A 26,062-nucleotide genomic window follows, 5' to 3' on the forward strand; every position below is an offset into this window, starting at 1 on the left:
CGTTTGTCTGATCAGGTTCCTTTTCTTTTCTGTTTCCCCATCTGCGGCATGAAGGGGTAGACCAGGCTCTTCAAGGATCGTGCCCAACCAAGAGTGTCTGGGGTCCACCCGCCCCAATGGGGAGAAAACACACCTGAACGCTCATCCTGACTCTGCCCCAACCCCTGTGTGACCTCGGGAAAGTCCCTGCCCTCTCTGAGCCTCATCTCTAGAAGGAGAGGCTCAGGCGAGAGGAAACCAGAGAGCATGGGGTGCTCCCCATGGCCCACGGAGCTACCACGGGAGCCCTCACCCCACCCTCAGGGGGGCGACCCCAGCCCCTCTTGGCCCGAGCCATCTTCCAGCCAGGCCCAGAGCCCTGCCCTTACTGCCTGCTCTGGCCTCATCCCTTTCCTCACCCGCAGCACGTGCTGAAGGAGCAGGACCTGGAGGAGGACTTCCTGGGGTGCTCGCCCGGCGACCTCCTCCGATTTGATGACTCCAACAGTGACGGCTTCTTGACACTCCACGAGCTCTACACAGCCTTCCGTAAGTCAGCGCCAGGGCGGGCTCCGGCTCTGGGGCCTGTCCCGGGTGGTCGCCAGCACTGGTTTCTTTTATACGCGAAAGCAGTGGAATTTGTTTTGCAACAAGCCTGAGCTTTAAGAACAAGGTAGACGAGCATGGGTGGGAAGAGGGAGGGCTTGCTTCTCTTTTTGGAGAAAGGGTCTTCTTGGTGTTGTTGGAGAAGCCCAGGACTGTGATGTAAGTGTGTCTGGGGGGGGGGGGGGACTGCTACACACCCTGGGGGGTGGTCTATGACTGCGCCTGGAGGGAGGGGCTTTTAGGGTTTTTCCAGGCTGCCACCCGGCCACACCAAAAGCAAATCCTGCAGGAGGGTTCTGGAGGCTTGGCCAGGCAGGAGTAGGGAGCTTCAGCAGAGACCTCATGTATGTAGTTCAGCAGTGAGGAGAGGGGAGGGTGCTGCCAGGCCCGAACTTGAGATGAGAGGGGTGGTCGCAAAGAGAGGAAGCCCCTTTATGTCAGAGAACATTCCACCTCTGCTCAAAGCAGGTGATATGTGCATCCTGCGTGAGGCACCTTCGGACGCCGCCTGCAAGCTCCCTGCTCCTAACAGCAGGCCCGGGGATGTGGGGAGTAAGTGCACTGAGGACTCCGAACCACAGCATCCTCTCCCCCAACCCCAGCCTCTACCTGGAGTTCCGCTTTCCAGAAAAGTATTCCTGCTCCGCGTTGACACCCCTTCGGTGCCGTCACTGCGAACGTTCACCAGGCCTGGGAGGGAGGCCTCATGATTGGCTGGCAGGAAGGGCTCTTGTGGTAGATGGTGGAGGTACTCCCCTGACATGAGCAGAGAAGGGAGTGTGGCTGTCCCCTGTGGGTGGTGTCCGCGAGCTTGACGCGGGGGTGTCTTTCCAGTTCACAGCATCCCTCTAACCCCAATTACAGGGCTCTGCTTGATATCCTGTGACCAGCTGCGGTTCCCCGTCACCCCCCTCCCTGCCTGCTCCTGACACTCACATTGACGTATACTAGTTCATAATGAGGTGTGAATGACTGGTAGGCTTCACCTGCTGTGGGGGGTGTCCGCTTTGTGGATAGAGTAATTTATGCCTTGAAATAAATCTCTAAATTTTAGAATGTGTGGTGGTATCAGCCGCTCCCTAGACCCAGCTCATAAGAGCCAACTAGATTTTCAGGAATTTTGCAGTTAAACAATTGCTAGCTTTACACCAGCCATGCCGGGAGTATTTATACCACAGAAATTTATACCACACAAATGCTACAAAAGTGGGGGGGCTTTTGTTTCTCTGGGGAGCCAGTTGTTAAGCATTGACCTGCCCATCACTGGGCAAGACCCTCCCTCCCGTCCTCAGCGCAACCTCCTGTAATATTCTCTCCACCTTCTCCAGAGACCCCCTGATGATTCTAATCCCAGAGAACAGGAACCAGGGAAGAGAAGAGGTCAGGACAGATGACAGGGAGAGCAGCAACCAGTGTCCTGGGGGACAGCTCTGAGACATTCCCAGCGATGCTTTCTGGTGTCTGGCCCCTCTGCAAAAGATGCTCGGAAAGAAAAAGTCAGCACATTTTCAGAGCCAGGGGCCAAGGCTGGACGTCAAGGACTTGGAGGCTGCACCAGGCATCAGGACTTAGATGTCCCACGATGACATCACTAAGCGGAGCACGGCGCTGCTCAGCTCCGTCCTGGTTCCCAGCACCACAGAAGCCTCTGCCCCATGAGTTCTGTTCCTGGGAATCAGTCAGGGCCAAGCAGCAAACTATTGGCTTTACTCTCCAGGAAATGCAAGCGTCCTGGTTGCCCGAGATGAAAAAGAAGGCCTCCCTGGGCCCCCTAATGAAGGTCATTATAAACATGAGCTACCTGTGGAAAGGGAGGGAAGTCATCACCTCGCCTCCGGCCATACAGAGCCATGTAGTGTCTGGTTCCTTCATTCCTGGATTATTATTTGAAAAGCTTTATAATCATCATTTTTTAAAGCAAATTAGATTCTGCTGTCCCCTTGGACTTGTTTTGAACCAGGCAGCCAAACCATTCATCACAGCCCAACCCAAAAAAATAGATATGCAATAAAATGTAAACTCACAGCCATTACGGAAGCCACAAAATGAGTTAAACCCAGCCATAAAGGCCTGACGGGCAGCCACACAGAGCATGTGGCGTCAATGGTTTTTCAAAGTCATGGGAACTCTACACTGAATCCCCGCAGCTCTGGGAATGGCTTTATGGTTCAGTGAATGTTAAATAGGTCATTGAAATGAGACATATAGGTACAACTTATTACCCAGACATCAATGGACATTACAGAAATCTCACTAAAACTCAGAAAGTAATAATCTCACACATTTTGGCAACAACATTTTTGATTTAATTTTAAAACCTGGAGCTGATGGGCTGGCAAAGGTGGAGACTCTGAAATTGTATTTGCTTTTTTGCCAGTGTCCTTGGGTTTCAGGCAGGACAGGACAGGGTCTGTGGGGTGACTCCTGGCAACACTCGGTCACTCTCTTGAAGATGGGTTTGGAGGACTTTTCCGTGCAAAGCGGGTTGTATTAAGTTTTTGGTGTCAGGGGAAGGGGGTGTCCTAAATCATGTCTTCTCATGCAGCTAGCTTAGCTCAGGCTGGGCCAGTGTTTCCCATTGTCTGCAGCTGGCTGAGGGCATTGCCAGGGACCCCGAGCTGGTGGCCACCGTGCTCGGCTGAACTGGTTCATGGCGGGGCTGCCCCCTCCTCCTATCTCTGCGGAACAGGTGACCCCGCCCCAGGGAGGGCTGCAGAGGACAAATCCCTCAGCCGTGGGAGTCAGTTCTGTCTGACTGTCCGATGGAGCTAAGTCTCCTGATCACCCATCTCTGTGCACGGACAGGAGCGACATAGAAGGGGGGGGCCTCCATCTATCACCTAAACATTCTCTTCGAGTGGCTTTTGGCATTCCAGATCACGGGCTGATCTCGGAACTGAGGGCACATGCCCTCCACTCTCCCTACCCGCCGGACACAGGACCCCACTCCTTGCTGGGAGGCAGAGGCCCAGGCTCCAGGGTCCCTGGCAAGCAAGATGTGCACCGGCCCCATCCATCCATCACAATAAACTAACCTAAAAGTTGCTCGTTTAAAAAGCTTTTCAATAATGCATGTGGTTGCACTTTTCTGAATGTTTGGGTTGGGATCATGGGGAAAACATGTTTCTTGAAAGAGGATTTTTCTCTCCCTTTAAATTCATTACAAGTTTCTTCTGCTTTTGAGAAAGATACTTGTCCTTTTAATTAATCCTGTGAGAGCGGTGTGTTGGATGGGAAGGAAGGGTTGGAGCAGTGAGCTGTGCAGGCTGAAGGGCTTCCCGCGTTCATGCGCCGGGATCACACATGCATCGTGTCCGTGGGGAGAGCCTGTGGCCGAGAGCCGCGGGGAGCTGCCTGTGCGGGACCGGGACACCCTCCCTCCGCTCCGGGCCGACGGGAAGGAAACAGTGGTTTCGTCTGATGATGGCAATACCTCTGTATCCAGGGCAACCCTGTGAACCAGCTGAAACAGTCCGCTGGCGAATTTATAGCTGTTTTTCTGCCGTCACCGCTGCAACATGGCAGGAAGGTGCACCTCACCTTCCATGTCCTTACCCCCTGGAACGAGGAATGCCCGCACAGGCCACACACCACGCCAGACCCGCCGTCTCAGGCGGTCCTCAAGGCACCCTGTGCCGAGCACGGTGCTAAACCTAAACGACACGCCATCTGTCCGGCTCCTTAGCTGTGTGAGGTGAGCTCAGACTCGGTTCAGATGGCGAGGACGCTGCTTTATCCTCCTCCATTTGGTTCCTGAGTGTTCAGTAGGGAGTAGCAAAATTTCAGAGAGCATGGGGACTATCAAAAACTTGATCGCTTTCGTTCTTGAGTTTGGAGAGCCAGTGATCCCTGTGCTCGGGTCTCGGTGCTGGTGGAGGCCAAGACCATTGGTGGCGTGGCACCCTTAACCCCAAAGGGAGAGACGGGTTGCCTCACAGAGGACTTGCAAATCCAAAGATCTGATTCACTGCCCTTGGTCCCTCATTTACTCAGGGGTACACGACACTTAAACTGGAGCAGACAAGGGAGGAAGTGGAAATCGGAAGACAGGAGGTGCTGGGAGTCTCACCACCACTCCCAAGGGCAGAGGTGAGGGTGCTTTCTCCTCACCTCAGGCATAGAGAGAGGGCCTCCAAATAGGCTTTCATGGGACCTTGCCATGTGCCCCCAAAGCCAAAGTCGGGGTGCCACCTGAATCATGTTGCCTGTTACTAGGACTTGAGTTAATAGTGGGCTGTTACTATCAAGTCTTTATAAAACGATACCTAACATTCATCACGTGTCAGCCCTGAGCACTATGACCCAATTTTACAGACGAAGAGAGAGGAATTCAGGGCGCTTAAGTAGCCACCCCACAGGCACACAGCCCGCGGGTAGCAGAGCCATGATTGAACCCAAATGCCTGATTCCAGAAACCTCGTATGCATTTAAACACACTTTACAACTGATCAGCACTCTCCAGTAAGGAGACTCTCACTGTCCCCACAGTGGGTTTCCCTAAATTTCAAGTCCCCGCTCAATGGTCTCCTCCTCTAGGGAGCCTTCCTTGATTTCTCTTCCTTCCGCAGAGCCCCACACATATCACCTCTACACAATTAAGAAGGCTGTGGCCTGCTGGTTAAGTGTCAGACCGGTTCAAATCCTCGCTCTGCCACTTACTAGCTGTGTGACCTTAGACAGTTCTTCACCAGAGCTCAAGCTGAGCTTCAAGTTCCTCATCTGTAAAATGGCATAATCACCACCACAGGGGCGTACTCGGGATTAAAGGAGATAATACACGTAAGGCCCTTAGAATGATACCTTGCATATGGGAAGTGCTAAGTAATCATGAACCAGGTACGTGAGTGACAGACTCGAAGGTTTTTTCATGTGTGTCCCCCCAACCCCCAGCCCCGTCAGCCTGTGCCCTGTCATTGTTATCCTGCCCCAAACGAGTGCATAGGCCCCACCACGCCAGAGGCTGTCTGGTTACCATGTGTTCATGCCCAGAATGGGGTCTGACACCCAGGAAACCCTTGGCACGTGTTCGTCCAGGGAGGGGAGGAAGTATAAGGAGAAATACACGGGGCAAGCAGAGGGGTCCAAACACAACGTGACTGTCACCAAAGGTCCCAGAGGGTCTTTTGCCCATCTCCAGTGGGGAGCAGAGGAAGCACCTGTTGGGGTCCCACGGCCAGGACCCCTGGTGGGGGAGCACCAACCAGGTTGACCCAGGCCAGCGAGGGCACCCCGGTGACTTCCCCTGCAGCCAGACTTCCCTGATCACCTGGAGGAGTGACCCGGGTGTGAGGTGAGCCCCAATGCCCACATGGGCCTAATGCTTCCTTAATGAAGACAAAAGTGGCTTGCCGCATAAAGCTCCCATCCTGCTCCCAGGGCCACTAGTTGGCCATTCAGCCCTCCTCAGGATAAGTGGTCTATTTAGGCTGTTAGGCTCCCGGCCCGCTGCTTAATTACGTCTACCTCTGACAGCTGTGTGTGACGGTAAGCGCTCCGGCTCAGTGCGGCCCCGCAGACCCGCAGCAGCCCACGGCCCATGCCCACCCCCACCCCCTGTCGGACCCTGGCTGGGAGAGGACCCGGCGCAGGCCCTCCGGCTGCTGCCGTCCCACTAGGATGGTGGCTTTGTCATCTCTGTGCAAGTCCCTGCACCTTGGGAAGTAATTCATTAGCATGAAATGTGGGGTTGTACTTCCTCGGAGTGTAGCCGGGAAGCTGAAACACACCCAGCCAGCACATGGGCCCCCGGGGCCACCTCCCTCCCACCTGAGGCCACCTCACGATGGCAAAGGCGACACCCACAGAGGAAGACACAGCATGCCCTCCTGAAACCTGGAGAGCCTGGCCCCTCGAGGACCCCCTCCACCCCTGCCCCGAAGCTGGGCCCTGGCAGAATAGGAGGGCAGGCCTCGTGAGCACAACCACGGAGCACAGAGACCCCAGCTCCCTGACTCAGGTCAGTGCCAGAACTATGAAAGGAAGCAGCATCAGGACTGGATCGCTGTGGGAAGACGGGGCATGTTCGCCCTGAAACTGGTGTGAGCTGGAGAGGAGAGCCAGCATCTGGGCGCGCGTGCAGGCCTCCTCTCCACTCAGGCATGGGGGCTGCAGAGAGCGGTGTCCATTTAAGGAGCAGGCCAGTGGAGCAGAACATTCCAGAGGCGCCTGGCCGGGGCAGGAGGACCACACGTGAGGAGAGGTTCAGAAACAGAGACTGAGAACGGTAGGAGGAGGAAAACATTAGTCAGGAAACAGGCACCGAACGCACTGTCCGGCAGGCCACAGGGAGCTTGCACGATGCCAGACAGACAAGCAAATAAACGAAGGAGGAGCTGGGTGCAGGGCTGGCAGGGGGACCTGCTTTCCACTGAGAGGTCAGGAAGGAAGTATTGAGCTGAGGCCTGATCACGTTGGAGATGACCAGGCAGAGAGTGAGGAGAGAGGCGAAGGTGAGACAGGTGGGCGCAGTGTGCAGTCCCGAAGGGGCACAGGGCTGGGGGTGCCTGAGGAGGCTGCCAGGAGGGGGAGGGCTGCCGGGGCAGGGCTGGGAGGGAGCAAGCCCACCTCGCTTGGATCCACGCAGGCCTTTCCTAGCCCACGCCCAGCCTTTTGGGAGTCTGCAGGCGGCCAGCCCAGGCAAGTCCCCTGGGCAGAGAGCCCCTGTCCCCTTCCAGGCTCCACGGATGATGGTCAGGACAGAACAGCAAGCAGGGCCACCGCGTAAGGAGCCTCCCCACTGCCTGAGCTCTGTCCTTCCAGGCCTCTCTTCTCTGAGGACACGAAGGCAGCTGAGGGCATGCTCACCCTCCCTCCGCCCCAGCTGAGCTGGAAAAGCCATTGGCAGCCCTGGGCTGGGGATGGTGTTCAGTGAGCGCCTCCCCACTGGGGAGCAGGGCTGCTGGAATGGGTACCCCTGTGCGCATACAGGGCTCTGGGGTGGGGCTGTCCTGCTGTGTGCTGTGGCCACTTCTGCCTCTTGCCCATCTCCATCCTCAGCGGTTTGCTCCGACCAGCTGCACTGTCGGCCTGCAGTTTCCAGCCCTGTCTGGAGCTGAGTCTTCAAGCACTTTCCATTTTTAAAGATCCCAGCTGGAAGCTGTCAATGGCCTCAGTGCAGAGCAATTGAATAGTAGAAAATGAACTAATTACAGGTTGTTATTGAAAATCTATTATATACAAATTGCAAAGAAAACTCATTAAAATATGATGTTTTGGTGATTTTTTTTTTTTTTTTAAATCCTCTGCTTGGAGGGAGAGGCAGGGGCAGGATGGCTGGATACCTTGTTCCTCCGTGTCCCCGGGTAAGAATTCCCAGCAGGTCTGCAGATCAGGCTCTGGTCTCCTGTCACAGAGCCCCTCCTGACATTATGCGCTACAGAGAAACTTGAGATTTTGCATGGTACAGAGAGCTCTCTGAATGTTAGTAAATACTCAGAAATGGCTGCAGAGGAAACAAAGAATTTCATTCCAAAGATATAAAATGAGAACGATTTAAATGTCAGCTTCTTACCAGGATAGCACCATATTGTCCTCGTAAATCTCTGTTTCTGCAAAGCTTTTGTGAGGACTTCAAAGGACTTCAACATGCAATTAAACACTGAAGGTCACATCACCGATTTCCAAGCTCGCTCCCTGGCACTGGAGGGTTGAGGAGCCTTAGGATGTGAATGGCCGAGCCGCCCAAAGCCCAGAGCTCAGAGGGGCCCCTCAGATGCTGGGGCCACTTCCCCGGCTCCAGGCAAGAGCCCACAACGCAGGGGTGCACCCCAGCCTGCTGCCTCCTGGGCCTGCCAGGGGGTGGCCCGGGTGGCAGGTGTAAGTCCTCGAGCACTGGGGGACCCTCAGTTTTCTGAGGTGTGGAGAAGGCCCACTGGTGTGTTTCTGAGAGGAGAGCCCTCGCCAAGGCCGTATGCTCGGAACACAGATCACTTGTCCTCTGCCTCTGTCCTCCCCTTCCCTCCAGCCCCCTGTTTTCAGGCTCTGTGGTGGTGCCCCGCTAGACCCTCTCAGCACCACCACCTTGCAGGCCCGGCTCATGGGTTGTGCTGGGGAGCGGAGGGGTGCCACAGGGCTCTACTCACGCGGGCGTGGTAACTGGAGTCGGGGAGCAGCCCGGGGGCCACACTGGGGCCTGGGAGTACTCACAAGCCCCAGCACCAGGGTGGCTCCTGGCAGGACACAGCTGGAGAGCTAGGCCCTGGGGACAGGCAGGACCGAGAGACAGAGGGGTTTTCTCCTGGGACAGGAGGGTAGGTCAGTGGACACTCACACTATTGCTGCTGCCTGAGGCAGGCCCTTGGGTGGCACGTGAAGGGCTGGCTAGAGACCTCAGACCACGGCAGTGACCCATCCCGGGGGTCCCCTGCCTCAGCAGCACCCACTGGCTCGCTGGTCCTCACCTTATCGTGCCTGTTACTCAGCAAGCCTCCGGCCCCAGACGCCCCGGCCCAGGACCCAGCCCCTCCCAGGCTCTCCCTGCGGGCCGGGGGCTGAGGGCCAGGAAGATGGCAGACAGTTGAAACAGGGGCCGAGGCCACAGGACCAAGAGGGGCTGAACGAAGATTGCAGCAGAAGGGTCAGGACAGCCCAACCCAGGAGGCAGAACAGAGGGGCGGAGAGGATGGGCTGCCTCTGAGAGAGCCAGGTGGCTGTTGCCTGGGGCACTTTGGTCCAGCTGGGGAGCAAGGCAGGAGCCTGAGAGAGAGAAAAACCTGGAGCTTTCCAGAAGGTGGGTGTTCAGCCTGGTTTATAGTAGGTGCTTGATAAACATTTGTTCAAAGAATTTAGGACCATAATGGATTTTTTTTTTTTTTTTACTGGTAATAAAGAGAAAGGTTTAGAGTAGTTGTAGCGTTGAGAATGAAGAACAGTGAGCCAGGGCTGGAGGTCATCCTACTCCCCACCCCTGGTCAGCTCCACAGTGGCCTTGGGTTTACGGGATCGCCGGGTTGGCAGAGAGCTGCCGTGTACTCTGCAGTCACCCCCTCAGCCTGGACGGCCCCCACCCGTCTCCTTTCCACTCCCTGCTCTCCTGATGGAACTTGTTTCTCCCCAAAAGCCAGCCTTCCCCCTGATAGTTCAAAGCCACCCTTACATCCCCTTATAATGCCAGCGTCTGACAAGCCCTCACCAGATGCCTCCCAGAGGCTCCCAGGTTGGACACTGTAAGGAGGCGCAAGGCCAACAGGAGGACTGGGATTTAAATGTTCTTTGCAGTAAACTGGGACCGTGGGAGGTGTTGCCCACCGAGGGAAGAGCGCACGTTCCGATCCTGGGTAGGAGGCAAGCCTAGTGACGACGCTCTTCTCCAAGCCCTGAGCTCTGTTTTAGCTCCCCCAGGAGGGAAGAGCACACATTCCGATCCTGGGTAGGAGGCAAGCCTACTGACGACGCTCTTCTCCAAGCCCTGAGCTCTGTTTTAACTCCCCCAGGAGGGAAGAGCACACATTCCGATCCTGGGTAGGAGGCAAGCCTACTGACGACGCTCTTCTCGAAGCCCTGAGCTCTGTTTTAGCTCCCCCAGGATCTGGTAGGATGCTGGGGCCCGCAGACTTTGGCCTCTGCTTAGGAGGGCTGCTGCCATCCTTGGACCCGTGGGGTCCAGGTTGGTACTGGGACAAGTAAATATGCGTAACTAGTTTGTTGAACATGGGCTGGACTCAGCAGAGGCCTGTGAAGGAAAATCAGTTTTGTTCTGGTCTGTGAAAGACTCTCCAGTGAATCCCGAGGCTTCTCCTGCCTGGGGGCTGAGGCGGAGGCCGGGCTGAGGACCACCCCCCACACAGTGGCCCACTATCACTCTTCACTCAGCAGCGGTTTCCCGTGTCGGGCTTCGGCCGGCGTTCCAGCCCCTCCGGCACTGTCCGCCCCCCGTCCCACTCCACGCGCGTGTGCCATCTGCCCTGGGAACGTGGGAAGGAGGCTGGTGTGTGAGCTGCCCCCAGCAGCCCGCAAGCAGAGCCCTTGGAGAGCCATCCCCCTCCAGGTGGCACGGGCGTTTGGTCTTCAGATAGGTGCTTCGGGCGCAACAACTGTTTGTACGCTTGTCGGGATTGCAAATCACATCCAGGTGGGAGTGGAAATGGGGCCCAGAGGACTCTGTCCCCTGCAGAAGGGGTGGTACAAGCTGGCGGTGGCTCTTTTGAGCAGCTACTCTGGGCGCTCTTGTCTTCCCGAAAGCTCTCGGGCCCTCCAGAGAGAGCCACTCCTGAGCTGAGGGCTGGCCACATGCCCGCTGCTGTTCCAGGCCCCTGGCAGGCCTCCCTCCTCATCCCGAGTCCTGAAGGTAAGGAAGCTGAGGCCCAGGGAGACGGAGTCCTGCGGACTCCAGGGCACTGATTACACGTCCTGCTCTAAGCAGGACCCTTTGGAGTCTCCATTTCCTCCCCTAGAGACCCGGTTCCAGCAAGACCGCCGAGATCTGCGACTGCGGGGTAGGGCAGGCACAGTGTGGGGTCGGTGAGGCCGAGCCCTGTGTGACGGCCTTCCCCTCAGTGGCCGCAGAGGGCACGCCCGTGCCTGCATCCTCTGTCCGGTTCCCGCGGCCACACCCATGCGCCGCAGGCGTCTCGGACACACGCCCCCACGCCCCTTTCAGACGACCATAGCAGGCGTGCCCAGGACCGGGGAGCTTCCGCTCACCCGGGAGACGCCCCCCGTCACGTCGAACAGGCGTCCCCGTGCTTCCCAAGTGATCAAGTCCCCCGCGGAGGGCTGTTTTCCTCTTGAACACGGACCCCATCAGATATCCAACCCTTCTCAGCTGCCAGGAGTAAATGCGCTTCCAGAGACTCCTCTTCTCGGCCCCGTCCAGCCCTCGTGTCGGTCCCGGCTTCGAAAGTCCGCCTCTGTGCAACTGTGCTGAGAAGTGTGCTGGCGCCGGACTGCGGGTTCAAAGTCAGGGAGAGGACAGCTGGGAAGCAGGAGTCGCACGGTGCCTTTCACGCGTGTTCAGAGCACCCCTCGCTCGGGGAACCCTGCTGACCCGCCGCTGAAGGCTGACGGCCGGAGAGGCACCGGCAGGAAGCTCCAGGCACCAGCCTCATGGGGTGGGGGGGAGGTCCTGCCCCCCAGGGGTCCCACCCCCCGGGGGTCGCCGGCACTCAGCGCATAGGGCACAGGGCACAGTGGGGGATGGAGCAGTCCGCGGCGGCCACCCATGGCCAGCTCAGACGTGACAAATGGGAGTGAATTGAGAGCTGGGCCCAAAAGAACCAGAGGTCAAGCAAGGGCATCAGGAAAGTTCCCAAGCGAACCCCTGACACCTGGAGATGCTGAGGGGACAAGTGGAGCTGGTGTCGTCATGGTCGTCATGCCTCCTGGGCCACGACCCCCCACCCCGGGGGGAAGCAGGGAGATGTGGGCTGGATCGAGCATCCTGCCATGCCTTGATGCACCTGCAGCTGTCCTCCCAGGAACCCCGAGGACCGAGGATGTGGGTGTGGGGCGCGTACAGAATCAGTGGCCGGCGGAACGGTGGGCGTTGGGGCTAGCGCTTCCTGATGGAGCTCAGGTGAAAGAAATAGAAAACGGGAATGTTCCGCAGCAGGGAGGCTGACTGCAAGGGAGGTAGGTAGGGGTTCCGCCTGACAGGAGTCTTGGAGGCACCCAGTACGCCCGAACCTAACTGCAAAGTCTGCCCCATGGACGTTCTGATTGTGCCCCACACGGGTCAGAGTTCTGTTCACGTGTCGTGGGACCTCAGCCTCCCAGCCCCGCCACGGCGGAGCACCTCCGTCCCCTGGCTGCCGGTCCAGGATGTGCATACACGTTCCCAGCCAGGAGGAGACTCAGGGAGACCATCCAATGCCGGTGGTGTGGCCTTCACAGCAGTGGCAGCTTCTGGTGAATGGAGAAGCGGTCGTCCGCAGCGCCTCATTGGAGGGGCATGTCGGTGTGCATCCACTTTGGATGTGTTTCTTGCATTTTCTAGGTTAACGATGAAGGTGTGGGCTGAGCAGGCCTCCCAGTCCCCTGGAGTCAGCGCTCCCTCATCCAGAGCCTGATTGTCCACTTTGGATTAGTCATGCCCAGACTCCCAGCAGCCTCCCAGCCTCCCTGCCTCCCCGCTTGCCAGGCCCCTCCTGGTTGGAGTTCGAAAGCAGCCCTTGAGAAAGGGAAGCAGAGACAGGAGGAAGGAACACTCACAGCAGCTGGATGTGCTGCTGATGAATGGCCCTGGGCAGTGGTGGTTTTGGAGAGGAGCAGGAACCCAGGGTTAAATGCATATGGGAGGAAGGAGGGGGGTCATCTAACCACATGAACCTCGCCCGAGCCTCCGCACTCAAGTGCCTGTTTCCCTTTGAAGTCAGGAGAGGGTACTGGTCTTGGTTGGGATGAAGGGCACAGACCCAGACCCAGGATCTCTGGCCTCCAGAAGGCAGGCCCCAGCCCCTCCGTGGGCAGCCCTGTCTGGGCAGCTGGGCAGATGAAATATTCACAAGCCCAGAGCCTGGGCAGCTCAACTTTGAAAGGCCTGCGTTGAATTAAACTGGCTGCACCAAGCCTGGCCCTTTGAAGAGCAGAGGCTTGTAATGTCTGCAAACAGAATGTCTACCAGGCCACCCAGGGGGCAGGCAGTGGCCTTCCTCCCAGGAGAGCAATGTGGTCCTTGTGATGGCAGAGCCACAAGGGCCTTGGCCCAGGCCTCAGTCTCACCGAATGTCCAGGGATGGCCTCCTGGACCCCAGCCCCTGTTCCTCACATTCAGACAGGGATGCTCAGGTGCACGGGCACATCCAGGGTGGGTGGCCCGGCAGGCAGCTGCCCCCGCAGTCTCTGTATCGTGAACCTTCCAGAGTGAACCGGGATAGCCCAGCAAGCGTCAGATGGGTCAACACCAGGGCTTAGTTTACTGCAGGAAGCTTTCAGATGTGACAACCATGGTGTTCGAAGTCACAAAACCAACAGATGAGGAAGCTCTTAGTAAACAGAAGTTTAAGGAAATGCCCCAAACTGAAGCAACAGGCGAATGTTGGCTCTCACGTAGTCATTCCTACCTGGTGCCCACTCCGGGCGAGTGCTGGGCTGGACCCTGGGAGCACAGAGGTGACCATGACAGGCCTGGCCCTGTCACCTTGTCTGCAAGTTGCTTACTGAGGAAGCAGTTCAGGCCTCACAAGAGGGATGCCCCGCCGTGACGTGTGGGCGGGATACCCGCCACGCGATGCAGAGGCACCAGGGCGTGAAAGCAGAGCATCACAGGGCCCACGACGTGTGGCAGAGCTTGCTTCCAAAGCCACAGAATTAGTCTTGGGTAGTAACAGCATTAATAGCCGATACTTACTGAGTCCTGACCACGTGCCATAGTACTGTTCTAAGTGAGCTCATTAATCCTTACAACACTCGATGACGGATGAACTATCATTAGCCCCTTTTTGTAAAAAAGGCCCAAAGGCACCAAGCGCCAGAGTAACTTGCCTGCATCTCCGAGCTGGCAAGCTGCAGGCCAGGATCTGGACCCGGGCATCGGGCTTTAGAGCCCCAACTAAGCAAGAGTGCCACTCACGTAACTCTAGCCACTTGTGGTCCCCAGCACGTGCCTCACCAGGACCCGGTGGCACCTCAAATTAGGCAGGGCCTTGGTGGTTAGAGAAGGGGGTGTATCCAGACAAGGGGGACACTGCTGGTCCACCCCCACCTACCCCCACCCCCCAGCCTCCTGGCCCAGAAAGGTCAGCCCATGAGAAGCACCCTCGCTTTTAGAGTCTGCAGTGGGGCTTCGGGGACCCTAATCCCAGGGCGGTCAGGGGTGACTTAGTAAGCACTTTCTGAGGCTCCGTGTGTCCAGCCCTGGGCTTCTGTGGATCTGAGTTGACAAGGAGCTGGGGCCAGGCACATGGTAGTCACACATAGAAGGCAGGAGGCTGTGGCCAGTGGCTCTGCTGTGACATTTGTTATTACTAATATCATTGAGTGTTGACCCTTTAATCAGTATCTAGTGACAGTGGTCCTGATGAAAAGAATACCATTCATCCCCATTTTAGAGCTGGGAGAACTGAGGCACAGAAAGGTTAAATCACCCAACTGGGAGCCAGTAGGCTGGGGATTCAAAACCAGGTCCTCTGGCTACAGGCCCCCCGACCCCCGCCCCAGTGCATCTCTGACAAAGTCCACATGCAGCTGAGTCTGAGCTTTGACTTGAGGACAGTCTGAGCACCCAACCTGGCTCCTGGCACCCTGAGGCTCCCCTGCTCCATCTTTGTGCCAATTTAATCACAAAAACAGAGTTTTCTTAGATCAGGGGACTGATTCCTCCTCTGCATGGCAGAGATGTTATAAAAATCAATTAATACATTTTGCAAAATGTTTTTGAGATCTGGCATGTGGAATAGGACACATTAGCGCAAAGCAGGTTTTCGATGATGCTGTTTGGCATGAAAACTTGTACTCTTGTCTCTTGCATAGAGCCTTTTTTTCAGAATGTTTTCCATCAAAGGGTGCAATTACTGATTGGGGAGGGCAGCCCGCCGTGGTCAAGACAGGCAGGCTCATCCCATCCATTCGGCCTCAGGGGTGCCCCTGCAGAACATACGACTGAGTTTGCATGATACCCCCACGCCCACCCCCAGCCCCCAAGGTCGGTGTGCAGGTGACAAATGCTCAGCCCTGGAAGCAGAGCGCCTTCACACAGTAAATACTCCCTGGCAGATGCTGTGCTAGGCCGTGCAGATGCAGCAGGTTTCAAAATAGACGAAAATCCTCACTCTCTGAAACTCTCATTCCAGGGAAGAGACACAGATAAATCACAACAGGAACACTGATTAGAACACGAGAAGTGTTTTGAGAACAACAGCTAGAGGAAGAACAAAGGGCAGCTAGGGGGCATACGGGAGTTCAAGGAAGGCTTCGCTGAGAAGGGGCCTGCTGAGCCAGGCGCTGAGGGGGGTAGGGGCACCAACCCTGAGGTCACCTCTGGAAGACACATCCTGGGCCCTCAACTCAGATCAGGCCTGGCGTCTGGGGTGGCTTAGGAAGGAGGAGGTGAGGTCAGAGATCCTGGGGGACCCTAGAAGCTGACATAAGGACTTGTTTTTACACTGGGTGAAACAAAGTCTTTTGGGGGATTTCAAGTTGAGAAGTGACGTGATCTGACTTTATATTTTAAAAGAATCACTCTGGCAGCTGTTGTGAGGAAAGACTGCTGTGGGGCAGGGGCAGACGCAAGCAGCCAAGTTAGGGAAGCCGTCGCATCAGTCCAGGGAAGACATACGGTGGCTGGGATGCAGGCGATGGGCAGGACAGTGGGGAGAAGTGGCCGGATTGTATAGGTGTATTTTGAAGGGCAGTGCCAAAGAGATTTGCTGGTAGGCTGGATGTGTTATGAGAAAAGAGGGGGGCTTGGCATGAGGACCGGAAGACAAGGATTGCCATTAACTGGGGGTGAAGTAGGTTTAGGCAGGGAAGGGCAGCAGTTAATGTGGGAGCGTACTGAGTTTGAGCTGCCCATCACCATCCAAGTGGCAATGTGGAATATGGAGCTGGACTGAGTTCAGGGGAGAGGTTCAGGCTGGAGATGGAGATGGGGAAGTCCTCAGCATGTTGACGGTCTTTGAGGCCATGAGGTTGGGTGAGGTCCCTGAGTGGGTGAGGGTAGGTAGAGAAGAATATCCAAGATGAACATTGGGAGGGAGACCAGGCAAGTGTGAGTCAGGAAGTGGTGGGTTGTTCCAGATGCAGCTGAGTGGTCAGTTTCGATGAGGACAAAGAAGAGCTCACTGGACAACAGGTATACCTTGGAGACACTGGGGGCTTGGCTCCAGACGACCCCAGGAAAGCAGTTATCACAATGAAGCAAATCACAGGAAGGGTTCGGTTTCCCAGTCTATATAAAAGTTACATTCACCCTACACTGGAGTCTGTTGAGTGTGCCATAGCAGTATGTCCGACATCAGCAAGGTGGAGGTGAGTGAGATGTGGTCTCCGCCACAGGGGGTTGGCTCTCCGCTGGGGAATGAATGCATGTGCTAAGACCAGGCCAAAAGGCTGTGAGATGTTTGCCAAAAGAATGCTGTAGAAACTGAGAAGGGCGTAGCACCTCTCATCACAAAGATGCCAGGAGTCTTTGGAGAAGGATGGCTGGGCTGTCCCAGGGAGATATGGGAGTAGGGAAAGATATCACAGTCAGAGATGGCAAAGCCACAGACCACCTAGCATGGCCCGTGTCTCCGTTGTGTCCTAGACAAGTGAGGGAGAAGCGGAAGATGACGCTGGAGGGAGGCTAGAACCGGAGCTGCAGAGACCTGCGTTCGTAGGGGGGCTAGATGCCGTCACAGACCAACTCCGAATCTCAGGGCCATAACACCATACAGATCTATCACCCCTCTACGGCACAGTGCGACGCTGGGGTTCAGTCTGCAACCACGTGGGGACACAGGGACCTGGGCATCTTCAGTTTTGTGGGTCTACCATCTCATAGGGCCCCAGGTTCCTTTCCTGGGTGCCCCAGACCTGGCCAGTATAGAGGGCCAGAGAGAGTAGAGGACAAATTGTGTAGGAATTTTTGGGGAGAGCCCAGCACCGATTTGTGTGCCTTCTTTCTGACTTATTCCACGGGCCAGAACTCAGTCACATGGGCACCCCAGACCGCGGGGGCAGCCGGAAGATGTCATCTAGCTGCGCGTGTGCAGCAGGGAAAGGAATCAGATTCCGTGAACGCATCTCACGTCCTGCCACGGGCCCCCAGGTCCAGGCCACGGGGTTTGGGCTTGTCATGCAAGTCCTGGGAATTAGGGAAGCAGGGAAGGTCATGATCAAAGCCAGCCGGAGAAGGACTGACCTAGAGACACCCACAGGGTAGACCACGGGCTGGGGGACTCTGGAGGTGACAGAGGTCTCCAGGGAGGCAGGACAGGGAGCAAAAAGGGATACTGCCGAGGGACTCGTGTGACCACTGCCTGGGCTGGGAGTCTGGGGCGTGAAGGGCTGACCGGCCGAAGCTGAGTCCGGGGCATCCCGGCAGGGCCAACACAGCCACCCGCTTCCCCCGTCACTGCCACGGGGACACCAAAAGGCAGGCCCTGGCCTTGGGAAGATGAAGTGGCTGCAGGTGACCAGTGACAGTCCTCCTCGATCCACAGCCTGGCATCAGAGAAGAGGGACAAAAAGACCTATTTTAATTTTCTTCTTGGGCCTCCACATGACAAAGGAGAAATATCACCCAACATTATTATCTCTCAGAAAATACTCTCTGGAACCATAAAAAGGGAAATACAGTAAAGCCAGACCACAGCGGCTGCCCCTTAAATCAGGAGCTTCTAAATTATCGTGGTGGCGCTCTCTAATTCCTCTGGATGAAAACATTAAAGATGACAATGTCCCTTTAAATCAAATGCCCTGGGAGTTGCTGTAAAGAGTCAGCGGGCTTTTTTTTTTCCCCTTGTGAGGATTTTTTTGTCTCTTTTCACCTTGCAATAAAATATAAATCATAACTTGTGGGGGCAGGCTCTGCCGAGCAAGCTGTGAACATGGATTCTCTGAAAATGAAGGTGTTTGGTTAATGGGAATCACCTCATCTCGGGAAACGGGAGAGTTTCAATGATGAGTTTGCTATTTAACTTCACACTCGATTTTTTCTTTTTTTTTTTTCCTTGGTTTTCTTTTTTTGGCTTCACAGGCCGGGCCCCAGGGCCTGGCTGTGACACCACAGTGATGAATCACGATGGCACGTTCTAGGCAGCCGGCGGGCTGCTCGACCCCTCCTGGGACCAGAGACCCCAGAGCCCGCCGGCGCGGTGTGGGCAGGCACAGTCTTCAGAGGGCGCGCCTAGACGGGGGGAGCTGGGGTCAGTGCGGCAGGCTGAGCCCTCGGGTCCCACAGAGAACCCAGAGGCCCGTGCAGCCGGGGGAGGAAGGGCTGGGAGCCACAGGTCAGAAACGCCTGCATGGCAAAGCCTCACCTAAGTAGACGTGTTTTTCTTGGCCCTGGTGTGGAAAGGGGGTGAACGGGGTGGGGGAAAGACACAGTGAGCTGACCCAGGCCCGTGCCAGACAGCACAACCCTCGAGGTTGGGCCTGGGGTTCTGCGTCTCTCCTCCCTCGCACTCCAGCTCCCATTCCCACGGGCCGGGGTGGAGACGGCAGGCCGGGCAAGGCTGTGTCTGGGACGCTGGGCAGTTGTAACCCAGGTAGGAAAGCAGACGCAGGTACCTCAGAGACGTTTTCAAGGCTGGGGTCTGAGGTGGAAGGGTTTGCTGGCCGCCCCCATACGCCCTCCCACCTGCGGGCCCCCTCTCCTCCCTGAAATAGCCAAGCACCTTGAAGGGGCCTTCTCTTCTCCTCAACACTGTGGCCTCACTGCTGGTGCTCCCTCGGCAGCCTTTCTGCTTCCAGAAGCACCCCCACACACTCGTACCGATGAGCAAACTGAGGCCAGCAAAGGTCGCCGTGACCTACAGTTACCATATCCAGCGATGTGCCTCAGGCTTCAGCACATTTGACCTCTCTGTGCATCAGGCCCTGCTGACCTCTCCTCGACGCGTTCATCCGCCTCCACCTCTTCAGCCCCTTGTTCCCCGTCTCCCTGGGGAGCACCTCTCCTCCGCCAGCCTCTTAGTGCTGTTCTATAGAGGGCCAGGCAGCAGGCATGCTGGGCTGTGCGGCCCCCACAGTCTCTGTCCCAGCCACGGATGCTGGCCCTGTGGCATAGAAGCGGCCACAGACAAACGAGCATGGCTGCGTGGCCACAAACGTTGCCAAAAACAGGCAGAGGGCCCGCCTGAGACACTGACCCATGCTTCTGTCCTCAGCCACACGGCCCTGGAGTGGGAAGGCCACCACGGAGGGGTCGCTGGGCCCGGCTGTGGCCCGGGGGCTGCTGTGGCCAGCCAACAAGCCACGGTCTTGGCATTTCAGCGGGGTTCCCAGAGTTATGTGGGAGGAAAAGAAGTCCCTGCGTGCATATGCCAGGTGCAGAGAAGCCGGGCGAAGGGCAGGTATCCTGGAGCCGTGGGCGCCTCTCGTGGCCTGCCCCTCTCCAGGTGTTCTGATGGTCACTGAGCAGAGGGCAGGCTTGGTTCTCTGAGCCATCTCTGGGTGCTCCGGGCAGGACTTTTGGAAGGCACAGGCCGCCCTTCCTGTGGTCTGTGCCTTGCCTCACCCCAGCAAGCCAATGTGACCGAGGCCCAGACATAATGTCTGCAGCTAAAATTCAGGGGCTTCCGACATCCCTGCGAAGATCCTCGGAGCCTGCCAACAGGACAACTCCTGGAGGGCCATCCTCTCCGAGGGCTGCTGACTTTCCAGGAAGCGGGGATATTGGACTAAGGGAAGATTCGGGCTCGAGGCTTTTTTCTGGTTCCACACAGAGGAAGCTGGCAGTCTTCCCGATGAGCTCGCAGGAGCTCTGCCCTCCAGCTCCGTGGCCTGGGCTCAGTCTGATGCCCGTGCAGGAGGGGTTAAGTGGCAGGCGTGGGTGTTCCGTGTGCCCTGTGATTGATGCGGCTCTAAACATTCGGTTCATTTAGAGCAGCAAAGAGTTTCACCTGCTTCCCACCTGGCGCATGCAGAGATAAAATTCTGTCTTATTCATTCGCCCTCCCCCTTGCAATCGTGGGCCCGGGGATGTGATAATTAATCACCGAGCTGCCTGTGCAAGGGGCACAGCCAGCCCGGAGGACGGGTCCCTCCCAGTGCCTAGCTAGCCCTGCTAGCAGTCTGACTGCGAGGGTTTGCTCTGCAGCCTCGTTTCTCATCCTGGCTGCTCTTTCTCGGGGCAGGAACACCACCAGCACCCCTAAGTAGACAGGCCCCGCTCCTCGCACACTCAGGAAAGCACTGAAATTTATTTTGCCCATCTGAATACAAATGCAATTGAGACAAAATTCTTTTTGTTTCAGAAGCCATTGCCCCATTCCTGTTTCTCACCCAGTGAACTGACAGCCAAGGAGGATAGAGATACCCAGGCCCGTACCTGGCTGTGTTGGCCAAACTAAGCCCCCACCCCTGATGGCGACACAGGCCAGTCCTGTTGCCTTACCAGCCAAGGGCTGGTGCTGGGCTGTGGGAGGCTCTGGAGACAGAACAGCAGACTATGTCTGTGCCAGGACAGCCTTTTGGATAGCCCAGCAGTTGGGAAAGCCAGGAGATGGGTATCCCCAACTATAGGACACCTGCCCCGCCAACCTGTCGTCTCTCGCTCAAGTCCTGGAGTCTAAAACACAGTCTCAGAGGGCTTTTCCTTCAGCAGAGAGATTCTGGGGAAGGGAGACATGCCCAGTCGTTCATTTGGGAGGGGGAGGAAGTGATGGCCCAGGGCCCTGCACTCTGGAGCTCCCGACCCCAGCTAGGGAGACGAGGCCCGTGGGCAGGAGAAGTGCGTGAGTATGGAATGCAAAACCACAGGGTCGGAGTGCTAGATATCATGGTCGGCCGACTTCCTGGAAGAAGAGGGCTTGAGCTGGGCTTGATGAATGGGGATGAGGTGGATACGAATAGACAGAGAGAGAAGGAAAGGGCTCTACCTTGAGGTAAGAGAAGGGTTCGGAGGAGGCATCAGGAGAGAGGGTTGAAGAATATACATTGCATGTTAATTACGTGCTTCCTGTGTCCCTGGTCTGTATGAGGCAGGACTGACATTGGACAGCTCAGGGTGGGGACAGCGGAGCTGGGCCTCCAAGGCCAGGCTGAGACATGCCTCCAGCGCTATCCGGCTTTACCCCAGGGGGCTAACGCAGCCTCCAGGGTCCCCACTGTCATCCCAGCCCCCGAGGTCGTAGAAGCTATGCTCGCCCCATGGGCAGGGAGGGACCTGGGTGTCCCATGCCTGATTGCACTGGGATTTCTGAGACCGCTGAATCATTGGCCGTATAGCTGGGAGGCCAGTGCCACCGAGCTGACCTTGCTCCTGTTGGGTGCTCTCTCAAAGAGGGGCAGGACCTGGAGCTCCTTTGAGCAAAGGGCCTCCTATGGGCCTTGAGGCGCTTCCCTGAGCTCAGAAGGGGAGGAAGAAGCACCACCTCTCGGGTATGGAAAGCAGCCACTGAAGGATCCTCACATTTGTCTTTGGAGGGAGGGCAGGGAGCTGTTCCTGTGACCCGGGAACAGTTAGCAAGTTGACAATGAGACCCAAAGAGGCCAAGTGCCTCTAAGTCCCCAGATGCCCCATTCAGTGCTATCCAGCTGTCCTGACAGGGCTGGTGCTTGGGTAGGTCAGCAGAGCCGGGTCACAGTCCTTCCCACAGACACCACCAGACCTTGGGTGCACCTCAGCTCTTCAGGAACAAAGGGCCCTCCAAGAAGGTTCTGTCCCAGCATCCAGGGCCGTAGGGCATGAGGTACAGGCTTGTCAGAAGCCTGGTGCTTGGTTTTGAGTTTCTCACCGTAGGGCTCTGAGCCAGGTTTTAAGCCACTCATGGCTGGGCAGCTTCTGCATTTGGTCTTGTGAATACTGAATGTGACAATTTCCAGATAAGCAGCAATGTTACCATGGACAGCTCGATATAAGGATGGGCCAGAATGGGGCCTGGGCAGATCCAGACCAGCCCTGAGAGGGCAGGCAGCGCCTCTCTCTGGCTGTGCCTCATTTAGGGTCCACAGCCTCCTTGAGGCTCCAGCCTCAGAGAGGTTAAGTCACTTGTTCTCAGGGCTACCAAGCCAGTAAGAGATAGAGCTGGGATACTAAAACTAAATCAGTGATTTTTGAAAAGGGCAATAACTACTCTTTACTGAGCCATTACTCTGTGCCAGTCACTGTTCCAACTAGTCTATATATTTTATGTTGTTCATTCCTCAGACAGGTACTTTTATTAACCCCATTTCACAGATGAGGCGAGTGCGGCCAGGCAGTAGCAGAGGGGGCATTAAAACCAAACAGTCCAACTCCAAAGCACCTGGCTTTTTCACTACACGATTCTGCTTCCCGGGGAGAGAGCAGGAGAGGGAGAGACCCAGAGTGCTTGTGGTGTGGCAGTCATGGAGGGCTCCTTGGAGGGGGTGGCATTTGGCATGTGAACGGCTCCAGAAGATATGTGTGATTGACGTAAATGGCAGGCAGAGCAGTGTGAGCAAAGACAGGGAGGCTAGAGCACACAGCATGCGTTCACTGCTGTATCCTGGAGCGCAGGGTGCGGGCCACAGGGGACCGTAGTGGTGAGGTCAACTGGAGCACACAGGGCTCGAGGGCCAGGCCAGGGACAGCCCTCCAAAGCTCTGCACAGAAGACGATCAGGGCAAGGGCTGAGCAGAGTGGCCCCCCATGCCTTGTCTGAGAAAAGGGAATGAGCCACACAGCTGCCCTCATCCTAAGTCAGAGCCCGGGCAGTGTCCCCAAACCAATGCCGATTCGAGAAGGTACTGGGGCTGGAAGTCACTGACGCCAGCAGCAGTGCTCCCTCCCTCTGTGAAACAGCTCTTCCGTGAAGCCTTGATGACCTCAAGGGCTGGCCGCCGAGCAGCCCCAGTGTTTGGCCTTGCGTATGTGAAGACATGATTACCAGTCCGCACAACCTGGCGACGCAGGGGGCTGCCCAGGGTGGAGGGATTGTTTTTAAGTGAAAGAGATGGAAAGAAATTTAAAATCAATACTTCTTGAATTAGGTTTTCCTTTCATAGGATTAAAAAATGCTCCGCTAAAGCCCAGAGGGGGAATGTGGTCTGTGGGCCGCATCAAGGTGATTAGTGTGTCTTACAACTTCCAGACGTGCACAAGACATGGGGAGGAAAAGCAAAGAGAACCCAAACTGCTTCTACAAAGCAACCAGGAAGGCCCCCCTGCTTGTTAGGATCCTCCCAGTGGCTGTGGGCCCATTCCAATGTCATGCCCTCCAAGAAGCTGTCCCTGTGCGCCCTCCCTCTTGCCCTCTCCCCTGCTCTCAGGTGGAGGGGAGCATCCCCGTTGACATGGCCTTGAGCTGGGCCACTGTTTCCAGGCTGTGCACCAGGCTGCTTTTGCCTCATACAGGGGCCTCTCTGAGTTGGCCTTTAACCTTTATTCAATAGAAAATACATTTAAAAGCCCTTTTGAATCATGGCCTACGGATGAGAAACAAGTTTCCTGTCAAGACTAAAGAGGTGATTAACTTATAGCAGGTAGATTTGGATCTAGAATGTGGTCCATAGAAACAAGATCTCTCTGGAAAAAAAAAAAAAAATCAGACCTCGGCTCAAGTGTCTTTATGTACATGCATCTGGAGACCTGGGAAGGTGTCCCAGAGTTCTAGGGTCTGTTGTCCCCTTCTGATCGCCATCCAAGCTAACAGGGGTGCACTGTGAGCCCAGCCCAGTGCTCACTACTGTTCACATAGTAAGTCCTCCCAGGGTCTGTGTCAGATCCTATTGTGCTTCTTCTTTCACAGAAGAGGAACGCAAGGGCCAGAGAAGCAAAGGAATTTGCCCAAGGTCGCACGGTCAGTAAAGGGTAGAGCTGGGATGAGAACGCAGGCCCAAAGGACCACTTGACCTCACACCCTGGGACGCTCAGCAGTCGACCTCATTAATGACCCTGTCACACACACGCAGGCTGCAGGCTCCGTGTAGGTGGGCCAGGCTGCATTCTGCTGGGCTCTAGCACCCAGGGAGGACTCGGTGCAGAGCTGAGTCATCAGTACGCAGGGTGATGGGGCCACGGATCAGCCGGCTCCCTTCCCAGGACCCTGTACTCAGGGCTTGTGGTCAGCCCTGAAAGCACTGAGAACCCAAACGGCCAGTCTTGACAGTCTGCTCCTGGATGTGGCTGCGCCCAAGGGCCCATCCCGGGCTCTGTGGAAAGCTTGCTGTCAGCAACTGCTTCTGCTGCCCCTGGGGCAGCCCAGCCCCAAACTATGTCAAGAGGTGCTGAGCTCCATCCGGCCAGGCCACGTCTGCAGGAGGGAGACCAGGTGGCTTGGAGGGTCAGGGCAGCTCCCTGGGGTGACAGTGCATCATCCTTGGGCCTTGGGGGACCCTGGGAAATGATTCCTTTGGAACTGCTGAGGGGAAAATGGGAGAGTTCAGATCCCACTCCATGGTAGTTCTAGGAATGAGGTTTCACAGCCAGGGGAGTGGGCAGGTCTCTCCTGCCCAGATCGAAGAGAGTCCTCGGAGCTAGCAGCAGCCTTGGGGAAAGGGCTGGGCTGACATCTGGCAGGACCTTTCTCCAATCTTATTCAGGTCCCTTCATTTTGCCGAGACACTGCAAAACTGAAATGTTTCTATTATAGGATCTTAACTGAGTCCTGTCTCCATCATGATTACCCCCTTGTCTTCTCATTTCTCTTTTTGCTCATAAATGTTTCTTGCTTTCTCTCTCTTTTTCTCAGAGCTCTGCCTGTTTATGATCAGAGGGCACGTGAACTTGTGCGGACCTCCGTGCCCCGCCGTGGCTGGCTGGCATGGTAGGGGCACATCAAGGTGCCCCTGCTGACGCAGCTCCGCACTCTGCCCACTCTCAGGGCTGCCTGGCAGGGCGCCCAAAGCATCACCCGTCACCTTGCACTCATCTACTCCAGAGCCTTCGATGGCTCCCTCTCTCCTGCCTCACTGAGTCTGAACACCTCTGCCCCCTTTTGGGTCTCATGCCCCAGCCAGCCCAGTGCACGGTGCCCTGAGTCTACCCAGCCTGTCTCTTCCCATGGGTCAATTTGCAACCCCTCCAGGAACCCCCTTTGTTCAAGGGGGACAGGGACTGTGTCTGACTTAGCTGCCTCCCTAGCGTCTCACACTGGAGTGCCTCTCAGATTTTAAATGTTAGTTTATTAACCGTTTCAAAGCAGGAAGTGCGACTGAGATTGGCGGGTGGGGGTGCTTATCCAGGTGTTAGATGGCTGAGTCTCCTCCAAGAGTGTTGGCCAAGGACTTAAGAGAAAGATCTTCTGCCCAAAGCGGAGTCAGGATGCAGAGCAGTTACAGAGCCGTACCTGCTGGGCAGAGCTGTGTCCGGTGCTGTGTCCGCACAGGTCAGACGGAGTGGCGGGGGGAGGCTGAGCTCCTGGGCAGCTGTGCACATCTGTGGGGACCTCAGCCTCAGACCCCAAAAGCAAGCCTGCTCATCTCACGGCGACCACTGCCCACATCCTTGCCCCAGCTTCCGCCCCAAGGGACACATGTCTTAGAATCAAGAAGGAATGTCACACTCCAACAGTAGAAGAATAGCATTTTTAATTACTTGAGTCTGTTCTAATTAAAGGAAACCGTGCTTTGATTAGTAGCAGTCCAACCTGGGGGCATGGACTTGGGAGCTTTGCTGGAAGTGCAACGTGCACAGATGGTCTCCTCCAGGGTGTGAGTGGATCAGGGTAGGACGCTGGGCGCAGCGGGGGCCTCAGCCACTGCCGTGCAGCTCAGACCTCACACAGACATGCTCGTGCAGTGCCGTGAGCCCACCTCCCACGGTCCACAGCCCCACGAGCGTCTCCAAGAGTGCCCCCCGCCTCCAGCTGCACCCTCTGGCCAGACACCTCCGAGGCCTGCTCTCATTTCCTTCCCAAGCGACACCTAGAGACTTGCTTGCCTGGTAACCTGCCGCCCAGGGTCTGCATGGGGGGAAAGCTCCAGACCTCTGCCC

At 56.4% G+C, this 26,062-nt stretch overlaps 1 protein-coding gene across 1 annotated transcript in view; it reads left to right on the plus strand.

Moving 5' to 3' along the window:
• The window catches only part of FSTL4 (follistatin like 4), a 393,797-nt gene that overhangs the window by 277,582 nt on the left and 90,153 nt on the right, over positions 1 to 26,062 (plus strand). The window contains exon 6 of the mRNA XM_036089132.2: positions 405 to 528. Coding sequence (XP_035945025.2) covers positions 405 to 528 — 124 coding nt within the window. The remainder of the gene's footprint in view (positions 1 to 404; positions 529 to 26,062) is intronic.

The sequence above is a fragment of the Halichoerus grypus genome, chromosome 2, assembly GCF_964656455.1.
Source record: "Halichoerus grypus chromosome 2, mHalGry1.hap1.1, whole genome shotgun sequence".
Lineage (NCBI taxonomy): Eukaryota > Metazoa > Chordata > Mammalia > Carnivora > Phocidae > Halichoerus > Halichoerus grypus.